Source organism: Perca flavescens, chromosome 13 (genome assembly GCF_004354835.1).
Source record: "Perca flavescens isolate YP-PL-M2 chromosome 13, PFLA_1.0, whole genome shotgun sequence".
NCBI classification, from domain to species: Eukaryota; Metazoa; Chordata; class Actinopteri; order Perciformes; family Percidae; genus Perca; species Perca flavescens.
In genome coordinates this window covers 7,978,828-8,003,540 of record NC_041343.1, presented here as the reverse complement: position 1 = coordinate 8,003,540, position 24,713 = coordinate 7,978,828, and the positions used below count along the sequence as shown (strand labels likewise).

Genomic DNA, 24,713 nt, shown 5'->3' with positions numbered 1-24,713 from the left:
TTAGATAATTGTTAATGACCTTTGTTTATTCGATGTTATATTCATTTCTGAACCATAACCACATATAGATATCAGGCATGTCCCCTACAAGAGCTTGGAGAAAAGATTAGATAGGTATATAGGCTTATGTCTATTGTCCATTAGTTATTGGTGCAGAAACTTCTCTACACAGGGTCATGGTGTGATGTCACAATTTTGGAAATATGTTGCCCTTATCCAAGGAGCCGATTCCGAACAACTTAAAAAGTATAGAGCCACTGCTTTGTTCTGAAAATGAAATACGTTTCCCATTATACTTCTTTAACGTGTCAATATTGCCCAGCCCATGGTTGCTAAACATCACTGCCTGCAGCCAGGGCAGGAGTCTGGTACTGCCTCCTCCAGTCACTGTCAGTACGATCAGTCAGCGCTGCTCCACGGTGCTGACAAACGCTACACTGGTTCCCTCACTGTCAAAGCGACATAGTAATCACTGTAGATACAGATACAATCTAAGTGGATGTGCGGAAACCATAATAGATCGAGCGTTACAAAGACATTTCCATAAACCTACTGGGGCAACAGCTAGGACAAGCTTCTTTCTTTGCCATTGGTTTTGGAGTCCCCGTCAGCAGCGATAGAGGCTGACGGTACACAACATAGTCCGAGGTCTGAAGGCCTCGATGGTGACGATTTATTGTTTAAGTATCATCCTAATAAGTGAGGTAAGATGATTCTTTCGAATTATCGTTATTGTATTTACACTGAATATTTACACGGCAGAAAGGACCAGACAGCACATGCGAGTATTGTCGTCTGACAAATTAGCCTAGCCTAGCTGTTAGCTAGCTAATAGCATGCTAAGAGTCGATTGGGCGATAGTGAATGAGTGTCATCTACTGCCTGTTAACGTTAGCTACCTATTAGCTAGCGTTAATAGTTGGAAGTTGGCTGTGTATTACGATATTGCTTGTGTTTAAAAAAAGACATATTTAAGATTTCTAAGTGCAAACATTACCTAATGAATCGGAATATGTGTTGACTTGGGCAAACAGGTTAACGTTAAACAAAAGCACCACTAACGTTGGCGTTAGTTGTCCGCGATAGCCACATCAACAAACACATTAAGTTACTTATGATCCGAAGATTTACTAACGTTATTAGTAAATGAGAAATTAATGCATTGGCACTTTGTGACAGAGTTAGTTAGCGTTAACTCCGTTTCTTATGTCAACAGAACTCTAACGTTACTTGCCTGGCACTTTATTGTTAGCTAGCTAGCTAGTAACGTTAGAGTTTATGTAGTGTTTGATAAACCTTGTATCAGTGCATCTTCTCATATCGTACAAGATGCTCAGACTAACTGGTAAGACTGTCCACTTTATTTGCTTCATGAGACATTCGATTCTGCCCTTTTTAAATGGTCTGTTTTGCCTGTTCCTTACAGGTTTAGTTGCAGAAAGATGGCAGACAGTGCAGGGCTGCAGTTTGTCAGCTCCTATGCCTTTGAAGCCATGCAGAAGGTGGATGTGGCGAGCCTGGCTGCCCTAAGTGACCCTGAGCTCAGGCTGCTGCTACCCTGTCTGGTGAGGATGGCTTTATGTGCTCCAGCTGACCAGAGCCAGTCATGGGCACAGGACAAGAAGCTTATCCTCCGCCTGCTCTCTGGAGTAGAAGCTGTCAACTCCATTGTAGCACTTTTGTCCGTTGACTTTCATGCCTTGGAGCAGGATGCACGAAAGGAGCAGCAGCTCAGGTATATCTGAATTGTCTGTGGTAATATAGTTATTGCTACAGTCTAGTAATGATTAGAATTAACTGTCTCTGTTTTTTTCATCAAGTCATACATACTTTGCTTTTTTCGTAAGAACTCCGAACAACTGATCACCGTTTTCCAAAAACTCACGTGGAGTTCATTTTAGCAGTATACACAACGTGCTGTCTTTTCTGCCAGGCATAAGGCAGGTGGCTCTAATGGAGAAAGCATCCTGGTGTCACAGCTACAGCACGGCCTGACCCTGGAGTTTGAACACAGCGATCCCCTCAGGAGACTCCGTCTGACCCTCAGTGAACTGTTGGCTATCATGAACAAGGTACAGTCAGAGGTCCCCATATAACTCAGTCAATCAAAGGACATTGACAACATGAATGAATGAAGTTATCTTAAATGGTGAAACAATGGCATAAGTATTATTCCAATGAAATAAATAACAAAAACAAGATGCATCATAACAAGAAAAGACAAGAAAATGTTCTTGATGATGAACTAAATTAGACGAATTAAATGTATAAAGGTTGTTGACTATTGAATTGAAAGATAGTACTGGTTATGCCACACTAAAGTACCCTGATAACTAGCATTGTACATAGGTTGCCAAGACACTATGTACTTGTGGAAATGGGTCTTGGATGTAAGAAACAAGATTGCACACCTTCCTTTACTTTTTCATCAAAGCTTAAGTTGGCATCAGAAATGATTCCCAAATTTCAGGCAGCTGCTCTTACACTGACAAATTATATACTTTTTTTTGTACTGCAATTGCCCTTCAGTACTTCACCTAATAGGATGACTTGGATGATTGATCCACACCGTCTGTTTTCCATTACCTTGTTATTTCTTAGGTGGCAGACTCAAATGGAGAGTTTTTCTTAAAGTCCTCTGAACTTTTTGAAAGCCATGTTTACTTGGATGAGGTCGCAGATGTCCTCTGCATTTTACAAGCAGGTACCCAACTCCTTTCATCTTCTTAATAGTTTTACCTAAAGGTGCTGTGGAAGTGGAATGGTGCTGAATACACATATACTGTATGAGCGAACTTTAGATTAGATTCAATTTTATTGTCATTTAGCAGAGTAAAGGTACAGAGCCAATGAAATGCAGTTGACATCCAACCAGAAGTGCAAAGGAATCATTAAATACCAAAGTGCAGGTTGAGTACAGTATTCTGTGCAGTTATGTAGACGATAGAGATTGATTATGTACAACAGTGTATAGACATGACCTGTGTATTAAGAAAAAAACCTAATCTTTCTTGTAAAGCCAGCTTGAAAGTAACCCACCTCAGTGATATTGTCCTCTGCAGTTGACAAGTTGTTGTCTAGAATGTTTATTTTTCTTTTTTCTTAGAGCTGCCCTCGTTGCTCCCCATTGTTGATGTGGCAGAGGCTTTGCTTCATGTCCGCAATGGAGACTGGTTTCTGTGTCTGTTGGTTGCCAATGTCCCTGACAGCTTCAATGAAGGTAATTCATCTGTCTCACAACACTGAACATGCTGTCTGCAGATAATTTAAGATAGAGTGGCTGTTTAATTGCCAGTACTAGCTTCATATGGTTAGTGAGTGTACCTGCTGCGGCAGAAATAGGGCTTTACTTAACCATAAAAAGGTTTCAGTGATAGCTTCATTATAATCTTAGGCAGATTGCTATTGAGTTGCTATCTCATGTTTTCTTTCTGAGCCATGCCACTGGCCCAAGTGTATATGAATTTGTCTTTGATTGATGATGAACATTATTGTGTTGCTCTGGCTCACAGAGTGTGCTTTGAGGGACGCATTATATATAAAACGCTCGCTGTCTCCAGTGCAACCTTATCACTAGAGATGGTCCGATACCATTTTTTGCTTCCCGATACCAATTCCGATACCTGAACTTGCGTATCGGCCGATACAGAGTACCGATCCGATACCAGTGTGTCATATATTTTATTATGTTTTAACAGCTGTATACTACTATCCCTGTATGAATGTGATATGATTTCTATCTTTGTTGTCGGTCTGGCTCAGGTTAAACTCTTTGTGAAACATGAACAAACACAGAACTTTCTTTTATTTTCCAGTTTGACAATGAGTTATAACGGAAAAAGAACATAAATAAACTACTTTAACGTAGATTTTCTTTAGGGCTTTATTACGTGGTATCAGATCGGTGCATAAAGTCCAGTACTTCCCGATACCGATACCAGCGTTTAAGGCAGTATCGGAGCCGATACCGATACTGGTATCGGTATCGGAACATCTCTACTTATCACACAGAGGGTCAGGTCTAAGTCAATAGCTTATGTGTGTGTTATATAGCAGTCATCATTAAGGAATCCTTTTGGCTTTGTTAAAGGAAAATCCCTTGTTTCATTCAAGTGTGGGGAATGGCTCTGTCTAGAAGCATCAAGGTCTGTCATGTTGAACACGAGCTGGTAACCAAACCTAACTCCACTGGCTCCTTTATGGCATATGAAATAATCCAGTAGTGGCAGAGATGGAAACTGATATCATTTCAGTGCATGCCATAGTCTAGGCCAACCGTAAATATGGCCTTTTAAATTGTCAGCTGTGGAAAAAGTACATGGAATAATGAGATAAGGCTGTGGAAATGCTGTCTTGTGATGGCTGTTAAATCTTATTTACAGGCAAATAAATGAGTCATGATTCTATGGTTTAGGGTATTTATGGAGGAACGTGACATTGGAGAAATGATACAGTCTTACTGTGGAGACCTTTTAAGCAAGGGTCACATTATAAGCAAATATGACATACAACATTAACATGTATTGATTGAACAGTATTTCCTTTACATTGTGGGAAAATCAAATTCAGTGAGCAAGTTGCTAATAGCCAGATACAAAGTATCAAAAATAAACAAGTCATAGTACAGCTGTTTTGTTGTCTGCACTTTGCAGCATCTGCACGCTGTAATTATCCAAATTAAATTTAACAAAGCAACGTTTTGATCAAACAGATATTTGTTATTTCCCAATGCCCAGTGAAGATCTCAATCTTGCCTTCAGTTGTTTTTTTTTTTTACCCAACACCTGACAGGTAATTGATTAGTCCATATTATGTTTTTCTGTCTCTGAAGTTTGTAGAGGTTTGATCAAGAATGGAGAGCGTCAGGATGAGGAGAGTGTGGGTGGTCGACGCAGGACTGAAGCCCTCAGGCAGCTCTGTCAGATGAACCCCTCACAGGCCCTCAACATCAGAGCTATGGTGGTCAGTCACTCACACTATTTAATCAATAACCTCCCAAAGTATATCTACTTCAGATGAGAGAATCCATCACAGCTGCTATATTCTGCTGGAGATGCATCTGTGCTGAATTTATTCTGCTATCCTGGCTTTATTTCACATGAATTACGTATGTGTAAACTAAAAGTAATACAATGTTTAGTATCTCGTCCGTTTGTGCGGTATGCTTTCATTACAAAATGTTACATTACATGTCATTTAGCTGACGCTTTTATCCAAAGCAATTACAATTGCTATATATGTCAGAGGTCACACGCCTCTGGAGCAACTAGGGGTTCAGTGTCTTGCTCAGGGACATATTGGTCGATGTATTGCAGTCGGAATCGAACCCAAGTCTCCCACACCAAAGGCATGTGTCATATCCACTGCGCCATCACCACGCCACAGATGTTTGTGTAGAAGTCAATTATTTGCATAAACATGGTTGCAAACAAAATGAAGTATCATCTCAACATAGGTATTTACTGTAACGTTGTAAATGATTTGCAGTTTCTCGTAACACCTAAGAAATTTGATGCAGCATAACAGACTTTCAATCTGTGCCTCCTTAAGTGCTAAGGCCGTGAGTTTTCAAATGCTAAACATAATGGCTTAAAAGATTTTTTAAATTTTTCATGTAACCTTTATTTAGACAGGTAATTCCAGCTTCTTAAATGTAAATATCTTCTGCTTTCTTTAAACCTATATGGAGTAAACTGAATATCTTTGAGTTGTGGACAAAACAAGACATTTGAGGATGTCATCTTGGGCTTTGGGAAACACGGATTGACATTTTTCACAATTTTCTGACATTTTATAGACGAAAAAAAGAATTGATTAATCGAGAAATTAATAGATTAATGACAATGGAAATAATCGTTATTTGCAGCCAGGCTAGGTCTGGCAATGTGAGACTAGTAGTTTGTAGTGAGGTTCAGCTAATTGTTTAACTGTCCGTCCCACATTTTTGGTTCACTGTCACCGCTCCTTATTGTGTCGTTTTCTGTCTTCAGTAAAAAAAACGAAAACAAACTCACTTAAGCCCCTTTTCCACTGGACAAAAAAACCTACTAACGCCCACTAACACGTGGCTTTTGTCTTGAGTGGGAAAGGTAGTCACAGCTATTTATCGGCTCCAGCTCCAATCGGCAGTGATGGAAACATAACACCCGGGTGGACACGCTAATAACGGCTTAAAAGGCTTGTTGCCTCCTTCGGTAACTTCTGCGACTAACCTAATCTGAGCCGCAAATTCTGTCCATCTTTGTGCAAGCAACGCTTAAATTTGTTCCAAATTAGTCTGCACGAAGTTTGAGAGACCGAATAAGTGACTGATATAATATAAGAAGTAACCGCCGTAACTTTTCTTTTTACTGGCTTCCATGCTGCTTTTTAGTGTTTACAACCCTGTCTTCCGGCAAGTTTGTTAGACCAAACAACTAATCGATTAATCAAGAAAATAGTGAGCAGATTAATTTAATGAATTTAATCAACTAGTGATGGGCTCTGTTTAGCCAGGGGAATTTTACTTACTTAATTTTATTTCACACAAACAAAAATGTTAAAAAGATGTTTTTTCTTTACTGATTTATGTTGTGATACACTTTGTGATACTATCCCTGAAGGGAGAAATTTGTCTTCTTACTCCCCCTGCTCTCCAGAAGGTTACAGCACCATGTCAGTTATCGAACGAGGCCCCAGGAGGTAGTAGAAATTCATTGCCTTCCTGAAGAATGTATCAGCAGGACTTGCATCAGCAGGACTTATACTCGTACCAAAAAATGTCCCGAGAATGGTCAAATTAGCAGATAACATGCAGGGACAAGTGATAAAGAATGCTGGAAAATGATGCATAGTAGAGCTTAAATGATTAGTTGATCAACAGAAAGTTAATCAGCAACAAATTTCATAAATAATAGTTTGAGTCATTTTTCAAGCAAACATGTCAAAATATGTGCTTCTCCACCTCCCTTTAGTCTGCTTTATATCATTGTAAGCATGCCATCAGAATAATTTACTAATATAATAATATAATTTACTGTGTATTTTTGTTTTTTCTTCATTCTGTGTATTCCCAGGTGGAGGAGTGCCACTTGCCTGGTCTGGGTGTGGCTCTGACTCTGGACTATAGACCAGATACACCAGATGAGGCAGTCAGTCCCCTAGTCTCTTATGTCAGCGGTCTGCTACTGGGTACCAATAGCAAAGTCCGTACCTGGTTCAGCATGTTCATTCGCAATGGACAACAGGTAAGAGGCCAGGCTTGACTCTGTATTGCATTAAACATTGATTAATTAGGCGCCGACAAACACTCTAGTTTGTTCAAATAGACAAAACTGGTTGCAGAAGTATTTTGGTAAAAATAACACAGAGGAGATTGTAATGTCAATATGTAAGAGCAACTTTGGTATCTTGTGTCATCATGTTGAGCAGAGGACACTGAAGCAAAAGTACTCTGTGTGTGGTGGCATGAATGTTGTGGTGTACTTATGCGCGCACAGACACACACACACACACACACACACGTACGTTTCTCTTTCCATACTTTTGAGGATCCTCATTGATATAATGCATTCCCTAGCCCAGCATGGGACATTTTGTTTTGACACCCCTATATTTTTCTGTCATATCTTAAATTGAATTGTCCTAAACGTTTAAAATATAACAAAAGATAATAATGAAAGCATGCATCTTTTCATAGTCAGCCTTTCGCTGCAAATGTCATCATTTGTTTGTTTCCCTTGGAATGTTTTTTTTATTTTTATTATTATTGTTGAGGCTCTCCCTCAGCTGTATAGAAAAGCCTCTCTGCATTATTGAGGAAATGTATTGTTCTGACCATATTTAGACAGAAAATTAGTTGTTCAATAATTTTGTTATCGAATTTTTTTGGTCAATCATTTTTTTTTAATCATAAAGAAATGAAAAAAACATTCACTAGTTGGAGCCCTAATGTAAGCACTTGGATGGAAGCACAGTAGTGAACTCATGCCTTTCTCTATGTACTGCCAGCGAAAGAGAGAAAGCAGCTCTGTGCTGTGGCAGATGCGCAGACAGCTGCTGCTGGAGCTGGTGGCTATCCTGCCCCGCTCCCGCAGCACCCACATGCCCAATGACGGTGATATGGAAGAGGAGGCCAGCGCAGGCTACTCTGGCCTCCGAGAGGAGCATGTGGTGAAGGCCAGCGCTCTGCTCCGACTGTACTGTGCCCTCATGGGCATTGCGGGCCTCAGGTAGGTCAAAGAGGATGCAGTAGCCCTACTGATATTTGATACTTCTTTGATCAGGATTTTGATGTGTATTTGATTGTTTTTAGAGTTTGATTTTGAGATTTGAAAGCAAGTCTGTTGCCTGTTGTTTTTAATTCTAAATGCTTTATTTTATTATTTAAATGTTCCACAGTCAATCAGTGAATGTGTTTAGAGCATTGGTTTAATTATAAAAAAAAGTTCACGTCATGTGATCCCTCTGCAGACCTACAGATGAAGAGGCAGAGCAGCTCTTGCAGTTGATGACCAGCCGGCCCCCGGCCACACCTGCCGGCGTGCGCTTTGTCTCTCTGTCCTTCTGCAAGCTGCTGGCCTTCCCTACTCTGGTCAGGTACATAACGCTACTCTTATCGTCCACTTTTAGACATCTTTGCACAAATACAGTTGGTTGGGATCACAAACACTATTGAACTCACAGTGGTCTTGAGTTTTGATTTTCTGCCAATGCAGCATGCAAGTCTTTTGGAATTGAATATTGTCACTTTGTTATATGGAGTTTGAGCATTATCGTCTTTGTGTGTGTCTAGCACTCCAGAGCAGGAACAGCTGATGGTCATGTGGCTCAGCTGGATGATCAAAGAGGAGGAATACTTTGAGAGGTAAGGAGAATTTCTCTACACTTTTTTTCATGATAATGAGGCATTATTGAACAGACATTACTGTGTGGAGAAACTGTGTTACTTAGTATGCATGTTCGAACAATGATGAGTACATTTTAACCAAAATCTGTCACACTAAGCAATGTTGGGTGACGGCACTTCTTGTTGACATTCAAAGTATTTTCAAACAAAACCAGGCTAGCTCGCCCCTCTCTCCTCCTCATCCCGTCCCCTCCCTTCCGTGCACTTACCCCCCAACCCCCACCCCAAAATCCTTCTTGTCGGTTATTGGCTGGAACGCTGGAAGACTGTTTGTTATGTTATGTGGTGCAGGTTGGCACAGTTTGTTTTTGTTGCCGTTTGTGGAGCCTGGGCTGTCTACAGAGACCGCGTTTTTTTACAGTGTGTTTAGGGGACAGGCAGCTCGCGGATAGTGAGGAGGTGTTTGCTGTATGTGACAAAAAACGCGTGACATCGCTTAGAGCACCTTTTGATTAAATGAAGCTTAAAGTGATGGTTCGGAGTAATTTACCCCCTTTTGCACCACGACCTCGAGCCAAACACTCCCCCAGAAGCTTTTTTCACCTGGGTCGAACATTGGGAGAGTTAGCGTAGAGTAGCGTTAGCAGCTGAATAGCTTAGCGCAGGGGCTAATGGATCCGAAGTGTCTCTTAACATTACCCCACTAATAATGCCTGAAATGATACCAAACGTCTACAGTAGTACAAATAGGTTATGCACTCATAAAACGATGGATTGGAAAGTTACACCAGAAGTGTATGTAAATAACACTTGCCTGCTGGCTTCTGCTCTCTGTTGCTGCTGTTACTACCGGGCAGTAAGAGTGCTTAGGGCCGTCTACAAATTACAACACTGAAAAGAGATGCAACAAAAATATTTATTAATTTAATGATTAAATATGGTAATGTCTCCAAACTTACCTCAATTATAACTTGTCTGCTGCTAGTTATTCCACAGCACTTACTTTAAAAAATAAGTTATATTAATAAATATTTTTGTTGTATCTCTTTTCGGTGTTGTAATTTGTAGACGTCCCTAAGCACTCGTCTTACAGCAGCAACTACAACAGCAGAGAGCAGAAGCCAGCAGGCAAGTGTTATTTACATAAACTTCTGGTGTACTTACAAACTTTCCAGTCCATCGTTTTATGAGTGCATAACCTATTTGTACTACTGTAGACATTTGGTATCATTTCAGGCATTATTAGTGGGGTAATGTTAAGAGACACTTCGGATCCATTAGCCCCTGCGCTAACATGTTTCACAAAGAGTTTAACCTGAGCCAGACCGACAACAAAAATAGAAATCATATCACATCCATACAGGGATAGTAGTATACAGCTGTTAAAACATAATGAAATATATGACACTCTGGTATCGGATCGGTACTCGGTATCGGCCGATACGCAAGTTCAGGTATCGGAATCGGTATCGGGAAGCAAAAAAGTGGTATCGGGCCATCTCTACCAATTACCTGACATGCTTACACTCCTATTCAGTGAACAGCTAACATTGTCATATACGACCAGTCCAGCTGTACACCCTCAGAACTAGTGTTTTGTATGCTACTTGAAATCCTCATTGTACAGTAGGCTATATATTAGTACATCACAATGATAAACACAGTTATCTTCGACATTAAAAAAGACTGAACTGGTTTGGACTGTAATATTATGATAACTCCATTGCAAACCCAAGGTTTCAACATCAAAATAAAAAAAACAGCCATTAGCAGACTGGGTTTGTAGGGTTTGGTCTCGTCCTCAGTAAATGTCTTATTAAAGGATTCAGCAGTGGTGGAAGTATTCAGATCCTTTAAGTAAAAGTACTAATACCACACTGTAAAAAAAATACTCTGTTACAAGTAAAAGTCCTGCATTGAAAATGTTACTTAAGTAAAAGTATGAAAGTATCATCAGAAAAATGTACTTTAAGTATTAAAAGTAAAAGTACTTGATGCAGAAAAATCCAAACATTTCTGTCAATCAACTAAGTGTTTAATGTTCTAATCATTTCAGCTGGACTTGTAGGCCTGTATATTTTTGGGGTAGTTTAACTTATAATAAAACATCATATTTTATCAAATTCATGTTTGTGTTTAAAAATCTTAATTTGTGAAGTAAATAGTAACTAAAGATGTCAGATTAATGTAGTGGAGTAAAAAGTACAATATTTCTTTCTGAAATGTAGTGGAGTAGAAGTAGAAAGTTGCATGACAAGAAAAGAATCAAGTAAAGTATAAGTACTTCAAATTTGTACTTAAGTACAGTACTTGAGTAAATGTACTTAGTTACATTCCACCACTGGGATTCAGACACTATCTTACCATACTAAACTGGTATGATCTTGGTCACAGTACTTCTGCTCTAGAACAGCATGTCAGCTACATAATTTATTGACACTTAATAACACAATGAGGGAGAAAGGGTTAAACAATATGGCTCAGAATAAGTAAAGAGCAGTAGAAGTTAAGGGATGAGTTAAATGTGGTAATTCCATGTCTGAATTTGTACTTGAATGTATGTTTGCTTTGTGTATGTCCACTATTTGAAGGCATTTGATGTCCCCTCTGTAATTGTTTGTCTTTCATCAAAATAGCCATGGATAAACTCCGCAAAGCTTTTGTTTGTATGTTAAAATGAAGTCAATATGGCCCGTCACATTATAACTGCAGCAGTGCATATGAATGTGTGTTTGTTTGTGACTCTAGTCCATAAAGCATACATCATCACAGAGTCTTAAGGGGCTTTAGGGGCGATTTTAAGGGTTACATGCTGATAGAAGAGTGAGTGAGAGTGTGTGTGTGCGTTGATGCAACTAGCATAATCAGTTTATTAAAATTCTGTCCTGTAAGATGCAGGATTAATGACACTTTTCTCACTCGCCTCCCATGCATATGTGTGTCCTCCTCCTTACAGTGCTGCAGGCGTATCTGCTTCTTTTGGAGAGATGCTATTACTGGTTGCCATGTATTTCCATAGCAACCAGCTCAGCTCCATTATTGAGTTGGTGTGCTCTACTTTGGGGATGAAGGTAAGGTGGTAGGTGGGAGGGAGGCAGTGATCAATACATCAGTCTGGCTGACCAGCTACTGGCCCCACTCCTCCACTGCAGCAGTGGTGCATATAAAGACTATATCACTGATGAAACACTTTCAGCATACACATATAATCTACCAAGACACTCTATACCCTGTGGCCAATTTACTGTTTTATTACTTATTAAGTGCACTATTGTTTCCTGCCTGTGTGCTAAGTAGTTTTCCTGTCTCAGTGTATTTTCCACTAAGATGTGTAATGTAATTGGATTTAGAGCCTGTTTGTTTCCACCCCTAGGGCAATCCTCTCAGTTTGACGTTGCGCCTGCCATGTAGAATCTTTCTTATGAAATGTGAAAGGAGGGAATTACAAAATACCAGCACAGTTGCCTGCGGGTTGTTTTCACTCACAGTAAACCTTCCATTGTTGACGTTCTTTTTCTTGCCAATGTTCAACTTACTACAGATTGCCATCAAGCCCAGCTCTCTAAGCAAGATGAAGACTATCTTCACACAGGAGATCTTCACCGAACAGGTATACATACATTGTAATCCTTATGGACATTTTCTCTCTGCTTATTCCAGTGTTCAATTATTTATTTGTCTATTTGTGTTGGGTTTAATTCTCAACAATTATTTGTTTTCCCCATTGAGAGCCACTGTAAACTCAGGAATATAAAAGCTTATAATTTAACAACTTGTGAAAATGAAAAGAAATTTCCCTCTAAAAGTGGTCATAAATCACTTTAATGTACATTATTTAACGCTACCCAGCTGTTTTGGGTAAAGGTATAAATACCTCCGTATAAGTCTCAGACGCATTTCTATCATCTCACTGCATATCATATATCATCATATGGCCCAGTCCTACCTCTGTGTATGTACTTGATGTATGATGCAGTCAGTCATGTTTACTCCCACATATGTTGTTAACGGTAATTAGCAATCAAGAAGTTTCAAGCGTTACCATACTCTCAGTAGAAGAATGAAAGGAGCTTGTTAGTGAACCAAATTCTGCACAATCTCACTATAATGTAACATTGAACTATATAGAATTTGTAGGTGTGCTTTGTCTGTTTTCCATTGTTGCTTTTCAGATAACTTGTTTTTGATTTCTGGTGTGTAGGTTGTTACAGCCCATGCGGTGAGGGTTGCAGTGACCAACAACCTAAGTGCCAACATCACAGGATTCCTCCCCATTCACTGTATCTACCAGCTGCTTCGGAGCAGAGCCTTCACCAAGCACAAAGTGTCCATCAAGGTAGGAGATGTGCACTAAATGGCTCACTGATGAATGGATGACTAACGGTGTTAGTTAAGTCGGTTTCATTTTTTTAAATTTTTTCCCTCGGGTACTGTCCTCGTGTGCATCTCCAGGATTGGATCTATCGCCAGCTCTGTGAGACAACCACCCCCATCCATACCCAACTGATTCCCCTAATTGACGCCTATATCAACTCCATCCTCACTCCAGCATCCAAAGCCAACCCAGAGGCCACCAACCAGCCCATCACCGAGCAGGAGATCCTTAATGTCTTCCAGTGCTCTGCTGGGGTGAGTCAGCCCAAGGGTCTCATGGGAACTGCAGAAACCTTATACTTAACCTACAGCTAATGACCTACAGTTTTTTTTTTTTTTTTTTTTTTTTGGTATGCTCTATAGTTTTACATATCCTATTTTGTTAATATCTGACGGTCTGTGTGAGTATTTAAAGGCAATATTTTCTTCTTAAATTACTGAGTTAATAGTTTGTTTCCTCTCTTCAATGGCAATGCTCCCTTTTTAATATAAAATCTTTTTTTTTCTTCTTCAAAATCCTTTTGTATTTAAAAACAAGTATTTTTTGATGCTGCAAACGCAAGTTTTTATGACATCAATGTGTTAATAATGACTAACGTTTTTTTTATAGTACATGTAAATTGCCTTGTTTGAATGGAAACTCCAAGCATTATAGGTTATATATTGCTGATGAATCTAAGTACCCATCCACATTCATAGCCCTATTTTTCTGCCCGTCCCGTCCCTGACCTGTAGCTGTTGTGCTTCTCTTTTGCTGTTGGTTAGCAAGGAGAGGGTAGTCGAGGAGTACGGCAACGCTACTCCATCACCACCCAACTCCTTATCCTCTATTACATCCTGTCGTTTGAAGAGAACCTGTTGGCTAGCACCAAACAACTGGGTATGTACCTGACAATACCGGTGTCCCATATAACACTGCACTGTGACTGGGTTCCCACTGTGCTGTTGGCTCACTTCCTTCCATTTCTTATTTTCTCTTCTTCTGCCTGTCCAAAGTGCATCCATTGTCATCTCCTCCACTGAAGGATGTATTGTATGTGAAATGGAGGGAATTCGTCAGGCAGTGCGAAGAGAAAGGCATCTTTTGTCCTCTGTTAAGTTGTAGGAGATGCTCTCACTCTGGATGTGCAGTCATTCATCATTTTTTCTCTCTGCACTGAATGTTGGCCGCTTCTTAGAGAATAAATGGAGGACTGACAAAAAGCCAAGTAGAATGGCTGCGGGAGCTGAGCTAACTAGGACAGCTGTAGGTTAGATTGAGCATTAGCAGTTAGCCTAGTCAGTGTTTATTTTCTCCCATGATGAGCTCTCCTCTTGCCCTTCATTAGGCCAGATTTATGTGAGAGTTTATGCCCATCTCTTTAATTGCTGTGTTTACCTAAGTGCTCCCACAGCCTTCAAGGAAGGAGTAATGAAGCCCATCAGCAGTGGTAATGAACCCACGTCAATGAAAAATCACCTCCGCTCCTCTACCGCATCGGCACAGCGACTCTGGCGTCCTTACGCTGCCAAATAAAACACTTATGCTCCGTCTTGTCCTTTTCTTGCTTCATGTTATCATCCTCTTTGTTTCCTGTCTCAGAGTTTCTTTGCTTCACTCATCCTTTCTCTCTTATTTAAAGCCTTGATGCAGAGGAAACCAAAGTCCTACTCAGCAGCCTTGATGGACCAGATCCCCATTAAGTACTTGGTTACCCAGGCCCAGGGACTGCAGCAGGAGCTAGGGGGTAAGACATGGGCTTCACGTTTGGTTACATCTCTATATCCACCTTTTATTTTACTTATATGGTATTACATACTTGGAAGCACACAAGTTACATACCAAGATTGTAGTAATATCTCAGTAAATATTACTACGCCACCAGATAGGCCTCCTATCTGTTTCTCTTTCAGTAATAAAAAATGTTAGTGATTATCCCTTGGTGAAAATAATTAAGGCTTTTATGTTTGGGAAAAGGACCACTCAAAAAAGGAAATTAAACAACACTAAATTCTTGGGGGAAGAACACTTTAAAATAAACTTCCGTTCTCTTTTCCTGTTCCCAGGTCTGCACTCTGCCCTGCTGAGGCTGTTGGCCACCAACTACCCCCACCTATGTCTAGTTGAGGACTGGGTGTGTGAAGAGGAGGTGACTGGTACCCTGCCCCTGCTGAGGCGGATGATGCTCCCCAGCAACACCTGCAGATACACTCAGAGCCAGCTCCACCAGGGTGAGGAGGGTGGGAATAAGGGATGATAGAAATAGAGTTTGTGCAGAAGGTTAAGGCCGGTAGTTCCTTATTTAGAGCTCCCATGCCTTTCTGCTAGCATTGCCAGATTTTTTTAAATGTGAGAAATATTATCAAAGTCCTTTAACAATCATATACTGTATATGCATAAGTTAAATAGAAATAAAATAACACTACGAAAGTTGATTAGATACAATTCAAAGGTAAATAGAGATTAAGATTGAAAAGAGTTTAAAGGCAAATCTCAAAGTGATCTTCAAAGTGAATCCAGAAATAAACCTCCAGCAGTGATAGTAACCTAGGAGGCAGGGTTGTGTAGGTAGGAAAGTAGTGTTACCAGCCTTGAGTGGAATAGGGAAGACGCCCTAATATTGGATAAGACATTTACAGTTGTAAGCCGTTATCTAACTGAAATCTTATCTCAATGGTTAATCCCTCAAGGTTTAGAGGATAATGCTGTAATTGGTTTTTCTTTGATAGAGACCCTTGACAAAATGCAAAAGCGTAACAGATAATCAGTTTCACACACTATTATGCAGGTTAATGCGTATGTGTACCTTTACAAATTGATATTTAATATTTTATGCAGCTATGCACAACTGTGTTCTAACATATCCAGGGTGTGTTTAAGGTTTCCTCTGCGTTGCAACATTCCTCTGAATAATGGTCACAAGGAAAAGACAATGGATTCATTAAATATGAATAGGAAAGTAAGGTAAGAATAGAAAAATAGCTCCCAGGAGTTGGCGGTAGGAGGTGAACGGGGGTTTCAACTGAGTTAGAACAGCAGACTGCAACGATGGTGTGGAACTTGACCTTTCAAGTGGATGACCTACTCATTATCATTTTTCATTCTTTAAATTAGACACTTATCTTCGATTCACACTTTTTTGTTTAAAGGTTAAAGGATGATGCAGTTTTATTTTCTTCTTACCACCATTAAGTCAAAACAAACGTGTTTGCCAGATGTTGCTACTGATGCTCCAGAAGGATTTGGTTTTATCACTTTTAATTTCAATATGCATATTTGTCGTAAATATGAAGATTAATTTAGCTGTTTGTCATCCCTCACCCCACTCAGCCTTCCAGAAGTTACCATCTAGCAGTCCCAGGCTGATGCGGATCCTGGAGCATTTAACGCTGCTTTCGCCCGGAGATCTGATCCCTTATGCAGAGGCCCTCACAGCCAGCATGGCTCTGCTGCTGGAGCCCGCTGTGCCTCGCCGAATACTGCAGACCCTTAACAAGCTCTGGATGGGCCTCAACACTGTGATGCCCCGCAGGTACTTGCTCTAGACACGATTAAATGTTGTGACAAAGAATAAAAAATGCTACTGTTACAGCCTCAAGTGAGAATATCACTGAATGTCACATGGGAATGCTATATAATGGTAATTGGAAAATTCAATTTGTTTACATTATGCAAGTTTAACTGTCATAAGATTCCAGATAATTGATATGATATGTCGAGTGGATATGGTATATTTTCTGGCTTAAGGCGTTATTAGCATGCCTTAAATGAATGGCATCACTTTAGTATTGGGGCTCAAAATCAATCAAGAGTCCACCTAAGTATCTTTTCTTCACTAATTAGAATGCTGAATCTTTTGCTCAAGTTAATAAGAAAAAAATAATAATAAACAAAGAAAGTTTGTTTATTATTAAAAGTCTTTTCTGACCTGGGCTTAACATCATCCTGAGTGATCGGATCACAAGTGGACAGCTCTAATGTTGTGTTCACAAATCTTCAAAACTAGTAAGACAGTAGTGTCTACACCTGCATTTTGAGTGACCACTTGTGATCGGATTTCACTTACCTGCTCTATATGCAAATAAACACGTGCATCATTTCTGTTTGCATATAAAAAAAAATACATATTTGAAAGAAAATATCTTTTTTTGCTATTGTTGTGTGGGAATTTTAGTTGTTACTCTCAACGAAATTATTACAGAAACATGCGATGACTAAAAAAAGAGAGTCTACAAAAATATTCACTAACTTCACTCTTTTTTTTCTATTATAAGCAACAGGAGGTCCTTAATGTGACCCAGGACACATTCGCCTACACACTGCTAAAAGAATGTGGCGATATGTGGCCCAAGACCACCTGCGAATGTGGTTAGATTCACATTTGTATGTATTTTCAGTCAAAGGTTAATGTAGTACTTGAGTTGGTGTCGTCTCTCCTAAGGCTGTGTCAAGTTGCTGTGAGACTCGGTAAATGGATTAAAGGGAGACCTGTGGAAGAAGCGTTGTTGCCCTTAACCCCAGGCTGCTTGCTCAATGATTATTGTGTGAATAGATCAGAGGTATTGAGCCAAACAACTCTGTCAGCCTGCGTGAACTCTCTGGACAGAAAAGGGTAACCCTCACTCTGCCCCAGGGCCCACAGGAGCACAGTGACCAAAGCTCTGAACAGACATCCTATCGATCCAAAATAGTTGTGTAACAAGAAGAGCTCAGGGCAGGAAAACTGAGGGAGACTCTCCATGAGGGAGCTTTAAGGGATAGTTGCCCACTCCTTCTTCCCTTCCTCACTCCTTCTCGAAGTATTGAATGTTGCAGAGGGCTGGGCTCTGGTGGACCCAGCAGGAGGGCAGCAGTGTCAAATTTCACTTGATTGATGTCAGTGCAGCAAGCCGCAGAACTGCTTGGAGCTCCAAGAGTACCCTGCTGTTTTTAGTTTAGCATTGGTCTGATAATAAAGGTTAAAGGCCCTGACACACCAACCCGATTATCGGCCGTAGGACAGTCTGGCGTGGTCGGTGACTCGAGTCTGTTCGGTGTGTTCCGTGCCGTCATCAGTCGGAGGAGACGTTGGCCTTCATTTGGGCCGATTTGACATGTTGAATCGGAAGGCGGGCAGTCAGACTCAATGACCAATCTGATTGGTGGAGCGCTAACCCGGAAATGATGAGCGGGATGAGACTGACGAACCCCTCTCAAAATCTGACGAAAATCTTTTAAACTGACCTTTGTCGATCTGAAATGAAGACAGATTCAGCAACTGCACGGCCTATTTCTGGCTTAAAAGGTTTTCAGAAACACGTTTCGGTGAACTATTTTCGTAAACTTACTTATTTTTGTATTCCGAATGAGCCGCCATGGTGGTCTGGCTTTGAAATCCGGGAGAAGCCAGACCCACGTGACTCGTTCGTCCAATCAGCTGCCGGTTTTCATTTTAATTTTAATACAGATTAGCGGCGCCTGCTGACGTATTACATCTCGCGCACGCACAGAACGTACGCTCAAGTCGGCGTTGCTTCGGTGTGTTCCGAGGCCCTTTTTTGACCAACTCGGAGAGGCAGTCAATACGACTGCCTTTTCTGCTGAAGGTCGGCCGTCGGGTTGGTGTGTCAGAGCCTTAAGGGTGAAATGCTGCCACAGACTAATTTGTGAGTAACTGAAATTAAACCCCTACTGAAGTGTGTCGCATATCATATTTTAGTAGAAAGTCTTTTTCTTCCAAAATACAACAAATCCATTTTGAAAAAAAAGATGGACAGTTCATGATTAGTTCATAGTTAGTAGTTCATCTGGGTACGTGTGATATTTTTGTCAACGAGCAATTTTAATATTATTCTTTAAAAAGTGCCATAATGTGTCCTGTCAGTCTTTTTGAATGTTAGACATCTCAGTTTGAAATGAAATTCTTTGAGTTATGAAGATCCAAATGCTGGGCCAAAGAAACCCCAAAGTAGTCCATTTCCTCTACACATGTTATATGAGTGAAAGTTTAAACTAATGTCTGTGTTGCAGGTTGTGGGTGATGACCGTAAACGCCCTCCAACCTTCAGCTAAGCTGCTCAGGCAGCAGAGGTACACTCAGAACGACCTGATGGTGGACCCTCTCATTGTGCTGCGCTGTGATCAAAGGGTGTACAGGTAACCACAGGACATATTCTAAAGGACCATATATGGACACATACAGCACACATATATAGTTCTGTTTATGCTACATTGGATGATTGCATACACACACTTGTTCGCACGTTTGTTGGTGTAGAGCTGGGCAATATATCGATATTATATCGATATCGTGATGTGAGACTAGATATTGTCTTAGATTTTGGATATCGTAATATCGTAATGTGGCATAAGTGTTAAAGGCTGCATTACAGTAAAGTGATGTCATTTTCTGAACTTACCAGACCCTGAGGGTATTTGCCTTTACCCACTTAGTCATTGTATCCACATTACTGATTATTATTTATCAAAAATCTCATTGTGTAACTATTTTGTGAAAGCACCATTAGTCAATATCGTTGCGTTATCGATATAGAGGTATTTGGTAAAAGACATTTTGTGATAATTGATTTTCTCCATATCGCCCAGCCCTATGTTGGTACTGTATCTTTGGTAATGTACATCCTTGTGGTCATAAGTTTTTGGCTGCATGCTTACGGTCCATAAGGACATGGGCAGATGACGATCTATATATATATACGTCACATGGACCCACACAAATGGCTTGCATTTATTTTCATAATGTATAAGAATGTTTAGGATGTCTGTCAGGTAGCTTGAAAGAAAATGTAACTTTAAAACACTTATTATTGCAGTGTTTTAATGTTAATAATCAACAAATAATTGTAGCTATGTCAGTATGTTACTCTTCTACCCAGACAAATGGAATCAACAAAGGAAATGCTTTTTTTTCCCTCAATATTTTTTATTTAAACATATATTCAGTAAAAAAAATAAATACAGGTTCAACTTTTTTTTTGTTAGGTGTCCTCCTTTAATGGACATTGTCCTTCACATGCTGAATGGCTACCTGCTGGCCTCAAAAGCCTACCTACACTGCCACCTGAAGGAGACGGCTGACTTTGAGCGGCAGAGCCAGACGGTCTCAAACCTGGGCGTGCCTGGACAGCCAGATACACCCGAGGTCACCAGGGAGGAGCTGAAAAACGCGCTGCTATCGGCGCAGGTATTTTAACCACTAACTGACACACAAACACACTTTGTCTAGAAATATGGCATGAAATGACATCCCAAAAAATATGTTAGAGATGACCTTTCACATCTAGTCATGATAACCACCTGTTTCTGTTTAACCCAAGGACAGTGCAGCAGTCCAGATTCTCCTGGAAGTGTGTCTGCCAACCTCCGAAGAGCAGCAGCTGGGGGCCAGCACAGAGAGCCTGCTGAGCAGTATTGGGGGACCCTTGCCAGGGAAATTGAAACAGGGAAACCTGGGGCCCAGAGCCAGGCGAGGCGTGGAGGACGCTGAGCCAGAGGGAGGCCTTCTTAGTGACTTGAGGGAGGTGCAATGTCTCATCTGTTGTCTGCTGCATCAGATGTTCATTGCCGACCCTAACATTGCCAAGTTGGTCCACTTTCAGGTAACATTATAGGAAGAAGATGAAGTGAGCTGTACACTTGATATTTTTGTGTTTTACTGTGACAGTGGGAAGGCTGGTAGGCTTACAAACCTAAAAGAGAGTGTGTTGTAACAGGTCTGAATAAAAGGCCAACAGGGGCTCTTTATGATATTCCTGCTTCTTATTGACCTTACTGCATGACCAGATTTTCTTGCTCCCCTCCAAATGTTATCATGCAAATACCGTTTGTGTGAATTTTTCAAAAGAGGCAAGTCATGTTGACCCCATTAGTCATCACATTCTGCCATGGCATTAGTGACAAGTAGCTGCAGCACTCCCAGTAGTAGGAGAGGGCCATATGTTGGATTTCATCAAACCATCCTGCCTCTGTCAAGCTAATCCACGCTTGTCCACACTGCCAAAGTACTTGTGTGTGCTTAAATGACTACTTGATTGAATTTACTGTGTATTCCTCATTCCTCTCTTATCATTCTCCGTCTTTGTGTCTCTCTCTGTCAGGGTTACCCTCAAGCTCTGCTGCCTCTAACTGTGGCAGGCATCCCTTCCATCCATATCTGTCTGGACTTCATCCCAGAGCTGCTGGCCCAGCCCCAGCTGGAAAAGCAGGTGAGGCCTTCAAACACTCCCTCCCCTCTCAGCTCCCCTGTTTTTCCTGGCTTTAAATCCCAGACTTGCCCTGGGCTTGTGCCAGAGCCTCTCTTACACTTGCATTTTTTTCTATTTTAAAGCAGCTCTATTGGGAGCTCTCTGCTGAGTGTTTGCATATTTGCTACATAAATATGTAAGGGAAAATGTGTAGCCGTTCTGAATGTGTGTTTCCACACAGATCTTTGCAATCCAGTTGCTGTCATACTTGTGTACCCAGTACGCGCTACCCAAGTCCCTCAGTGTGGCCAGGTTGGCCATCAGTGTCATGGGCACCCTCCTCACAGGTCAGTGAACTGTGTCTTGTCTTTACGTCTCATACATTCATACTTTTGGTTGTAGCCTCCTTTACTCACCATACTTCTTTTTATCTACTTTTGTGTTTCCATCCTTGAATTTGCTTCCTGCAGACTTACTGTATACTGTAACTTAATGCAGCATTTGCATACAGTATGTCTTGATATTCGTATCCCTATATTTGGCTGCCACCATCTGGCCTTAGGCTGTTAGTGCAGCATTCTCTCTCCATTACATCAGTGCATAGTGTGTACCAGCCTATTAGCCACTGTATTTATTGTTTACACCGTTCTTGTGTGTACTGTAAGTATGTTCTGTTTTTTAGTGCTGACTCGTGCCAAGCGTTTCTCCTTCTTCATGCCCATCCTGCCATGCCTGGTGGCCTTCTGCCAGGCCTTCCCTCCGCTCTATGATGATGTCGCAGGTCTGCTAGTACAAGTGGGCCAGGTTTGTGCGTCCGATGTTGCCACCAAAGCCAGGGACATTGACCCTCTCATCGCTCGTGAGTATAGTTAGTCACTTGGGTGGCTTTTCATCAGTACAAAACTTGTAACAATTCCTTCATTGTTGTGACCACCAATGTAGAAACACTGTGTAGTATAAAGTACAGGTCAAAAGTTTGGACACACCTTCTCATTCAATGTGTTTCTTTATTTTCATGACTATTTACATTGTAGATTCTCACTGAAGGCATCAAAACTATGAATGAACACATATGGAATTATGTACTTAACAAAAAAGTGTGAAATAACTGAAAACATGTCTTATATTTTAGATTCTTCAAAGTAGCCACCCTTTGCTTTTTTTGTTAACTCTGCAAACCCTTGGTGTTCTCTCAGTGAGCTTCATGAGGTAGTCACCTGAAATGGTTTTACCTTCACAGGTGTGCTTTGTCAGGGTTAATTAGTGCATTAATAAAAAAGCAAAGGGTGGCTACTTTGAAGAATCTAAAATATAAGACATGTTTTCAGTTATTTCACACTTTTTTGTTAAGTACATAATTCCATATGTGTTCATTCATTCGTTTTGATGCCTTCAGTGAGAATCTACAATGTAAATAGTCATGAAAATAAAAAGGAAACGCATTGACTGAGAAGGTGTGTCCAAACTTTTGGCCTGTACTGGACATCTTTGAGGTTATCAAGTAGGGACCTCCTAACACAGATGTTTAGGTAAATTCCTCTTCCAAAATGATTAACAGAAACTTTGGTGTCCCAGAACTGCCTCTATTTATACCTGACGTCAGCACTGACCAGGAAACAATTTGCACTTAACATTGGCAATCGCTGTCCTGATGGCATTACTCATATTAGACACTAAGCGATCAACCAACATGAAAAAGCTCAAATGTACAGACATTTTTGGCTTTTTTTGGCATTAGATTGGAGACTGTCACTAAGTAATATTAGTTGACCTTTTCTGTAATTAGCTGTGCATTTTACCTACACACGGGGTTAAACCAAATTAAACAAATAGTAATGTCCAGATTAAATAAATTAAATTAGATAAATTAAATTAAATAAATAAAAGGCCCCCAGTCTTAGCAATTTAATATTGAGTCTCGTTGTTACTACGTACGTAATGTAGCTGCATATGTTTGACAGTTGAATATTTCTGAACTAAGAAAATACATCCTTTTAAAGATTCCCTTCAATGGTTAAGGAAAAGGACACAATCTTTCACTGGATTGAATCCAGTAAAAGATTGTGTCCTTTTCCAGTGGATTCCTAGTGATGTTTTGTAGTTTTTGGATCCAATTAATATTATCCGGTGATCCTGTCCTGAGTGTGTCAGATCTCATCCAATTATAAAGCCTTGATCAGTTTTAAATACTGATCTTGCCAATTGACTCTGGGCAACTCCAACTATAGATAATATGTGCTGTATATAGTGTGTAGATTTTGAAAAGTGATGTCTGTTTATTCAGAAGCTCTACATGGTAAGACCACATTGACAGAAAAAGCAAGAATTTAAATTGTGCATGTGCCTTGATGTTGACACATTTTTTGTACGTGGACATGGTATATGATGACTATTTTTAGATATATGTGCATACCAGAAACTGTGAGCAAATCTGTATTGTAGATCAGTCAGAACCATACTAATATAATGAGGACAGATGACAGTGTATATTTAGAAAGATCTATCAGTGTTTAATGAATAACATTAATAAGAAATTTATTAATTTTCTGCCGCAGGCCTGCAGTATCTGAAGGAGAAGCCTCAGGGGGCTGTGGCTTCTGGAGGAGGTTCCTCCAAGCTGACTTTACCCCAGAGAACAGCAGAGGAACTCGGCGGAGCTGACCCTGATGTCCAGCTCTGTTACTGTGTCGAGGCCACCTTCATGGACATCATCAGCTCCACCCTTCATGGACTATAGACACACATATTCTAGAGGAAGAGGAAGGGACTGGACTTAAACCAACAACTCTGTACACTGCCTCTGAAAGACCCTCGAGCGGGCTACTGTCAACACGCATCCATTCATCTTTCACAAATGGACTGGCACTGATGTCACATTTGTCATTGGCTTTCAGAGAATGTAAGGTTGTATGTTACTGTCATTATGTGCATGTGATGGGACATGTTACTGTACATCCATTCTAATCTGTTCAGTCTGGACTGAAGCCAAGTACTGAAAAATCCATTCTCTACCATTTGAAACCCTGTAAATAAATCATGAACTTCAATTTATTTAGAAAATGTATGTTTATGTGCTTTGAGTTGTAGAAAGTAAAATACTGAAAATGTTAAGAGTCCATTTAATTGACTTCTATAGGCATATTTTTTAAAGCTTTAAGTGACCTTTTCTCAGCTACTGAAAAATGGAAAATGTTGCCTTAAATTAATATGTAGAGCTTTTGTACTGTTTGTTTGTAATAAAACAAAAAAACCTTTCGTTGATGAGGTGTATTTGGGACAAAGGGGAAAGATTTTGGTTCATGAGTTTGTGTTGTGTCCATCTATCCCTTCATCTAAAACTCTTCCGTTA

The 24,713-nt window shown here is 40.3% G+C and overlaps 1 protein-coding gene across 2 annotated transcripts; it reads left to right on the top strand.

The window, feature by feature from the left end:
- The first annotated feature begins 343 nt into the window (after positions 1-343).
- On the top strand, positions 344-24,619 carry ints2 (integrator complex subunit 2). Of its 2 annotated transcripts, none has more exons than XM_028596194.1 (25): positions 344-704; positions 1,427-1,735; positions 1,934-2,072; positions 2,602-2,704; positions 3,107-3,220; positions 4,832-4,962; positions 7,056-7,226; positions 7,990-8,210; positions 8,452-8,577; positions 8,774-8,845; positions 11,784-11,898; positions 12,369-12,437; positions 13,029-13,163; positions 13,280-13,456; positions 13,967-14,081; positions 14,824-14,928; positions 15,248-15,412; positions 16,512-16,713; positions 19,191-19,316; positions 20,163-20,364; positions 20,498-20,779; positions 21,278-21,385; positions 21,606-21,711; positions 22,047-22,223; positions 23,920-24,619. In XM_028596194.1, the coding sequence occupies exons 2-25, from the start codon at positions 1,443-1,445 to the stop codon at positions 24,099-24,101; spliced, it is 3,636 nt and encodes a 1,211-aa protein (XP_028451995.1). In that variant the 5' UTR covers positions 344-704; positions 1,427-1,442; the 3' UTR covers positions 24,102-24,619. The 2 variants fall into 2 exon arrangements, with proteins under 2 accessions (XP_028451995.1, XP_028451996.1); XM_028596195.1 differs by lacking the exon at positions 344-704 and adding an exon at positions 1,261-1,345.
- The last annotated feature ends 94 nt before the right edge of the window (positions 24,620-24,713 follow it).

Bases quoted from the DNA above. Each gene is read 5' to 3' on its own strand.
- ints2 (XM_028596194.1), top strand. From the start codon at position 1,443: ATGGCAGACAGTGCAGGGCTGCAGTTTGTCAGCTCCTATGCCTTTGAA. The intron at 13,457-13,966 runs GTGAGTCAGCCC...GCTGTTGGTTAG, and splicing joins TCTTCCAGTGCTCTGCTGGG to CAAGGAGAGGGTAGTCGAGG. The intron at 19,317-20,162 runs GTAACCACAGGA...TTTTTTTGTTAG, and splicing joins TGTGATCAAAGGGTGTACAG to GTGTCCTCCTTTAATGGACA.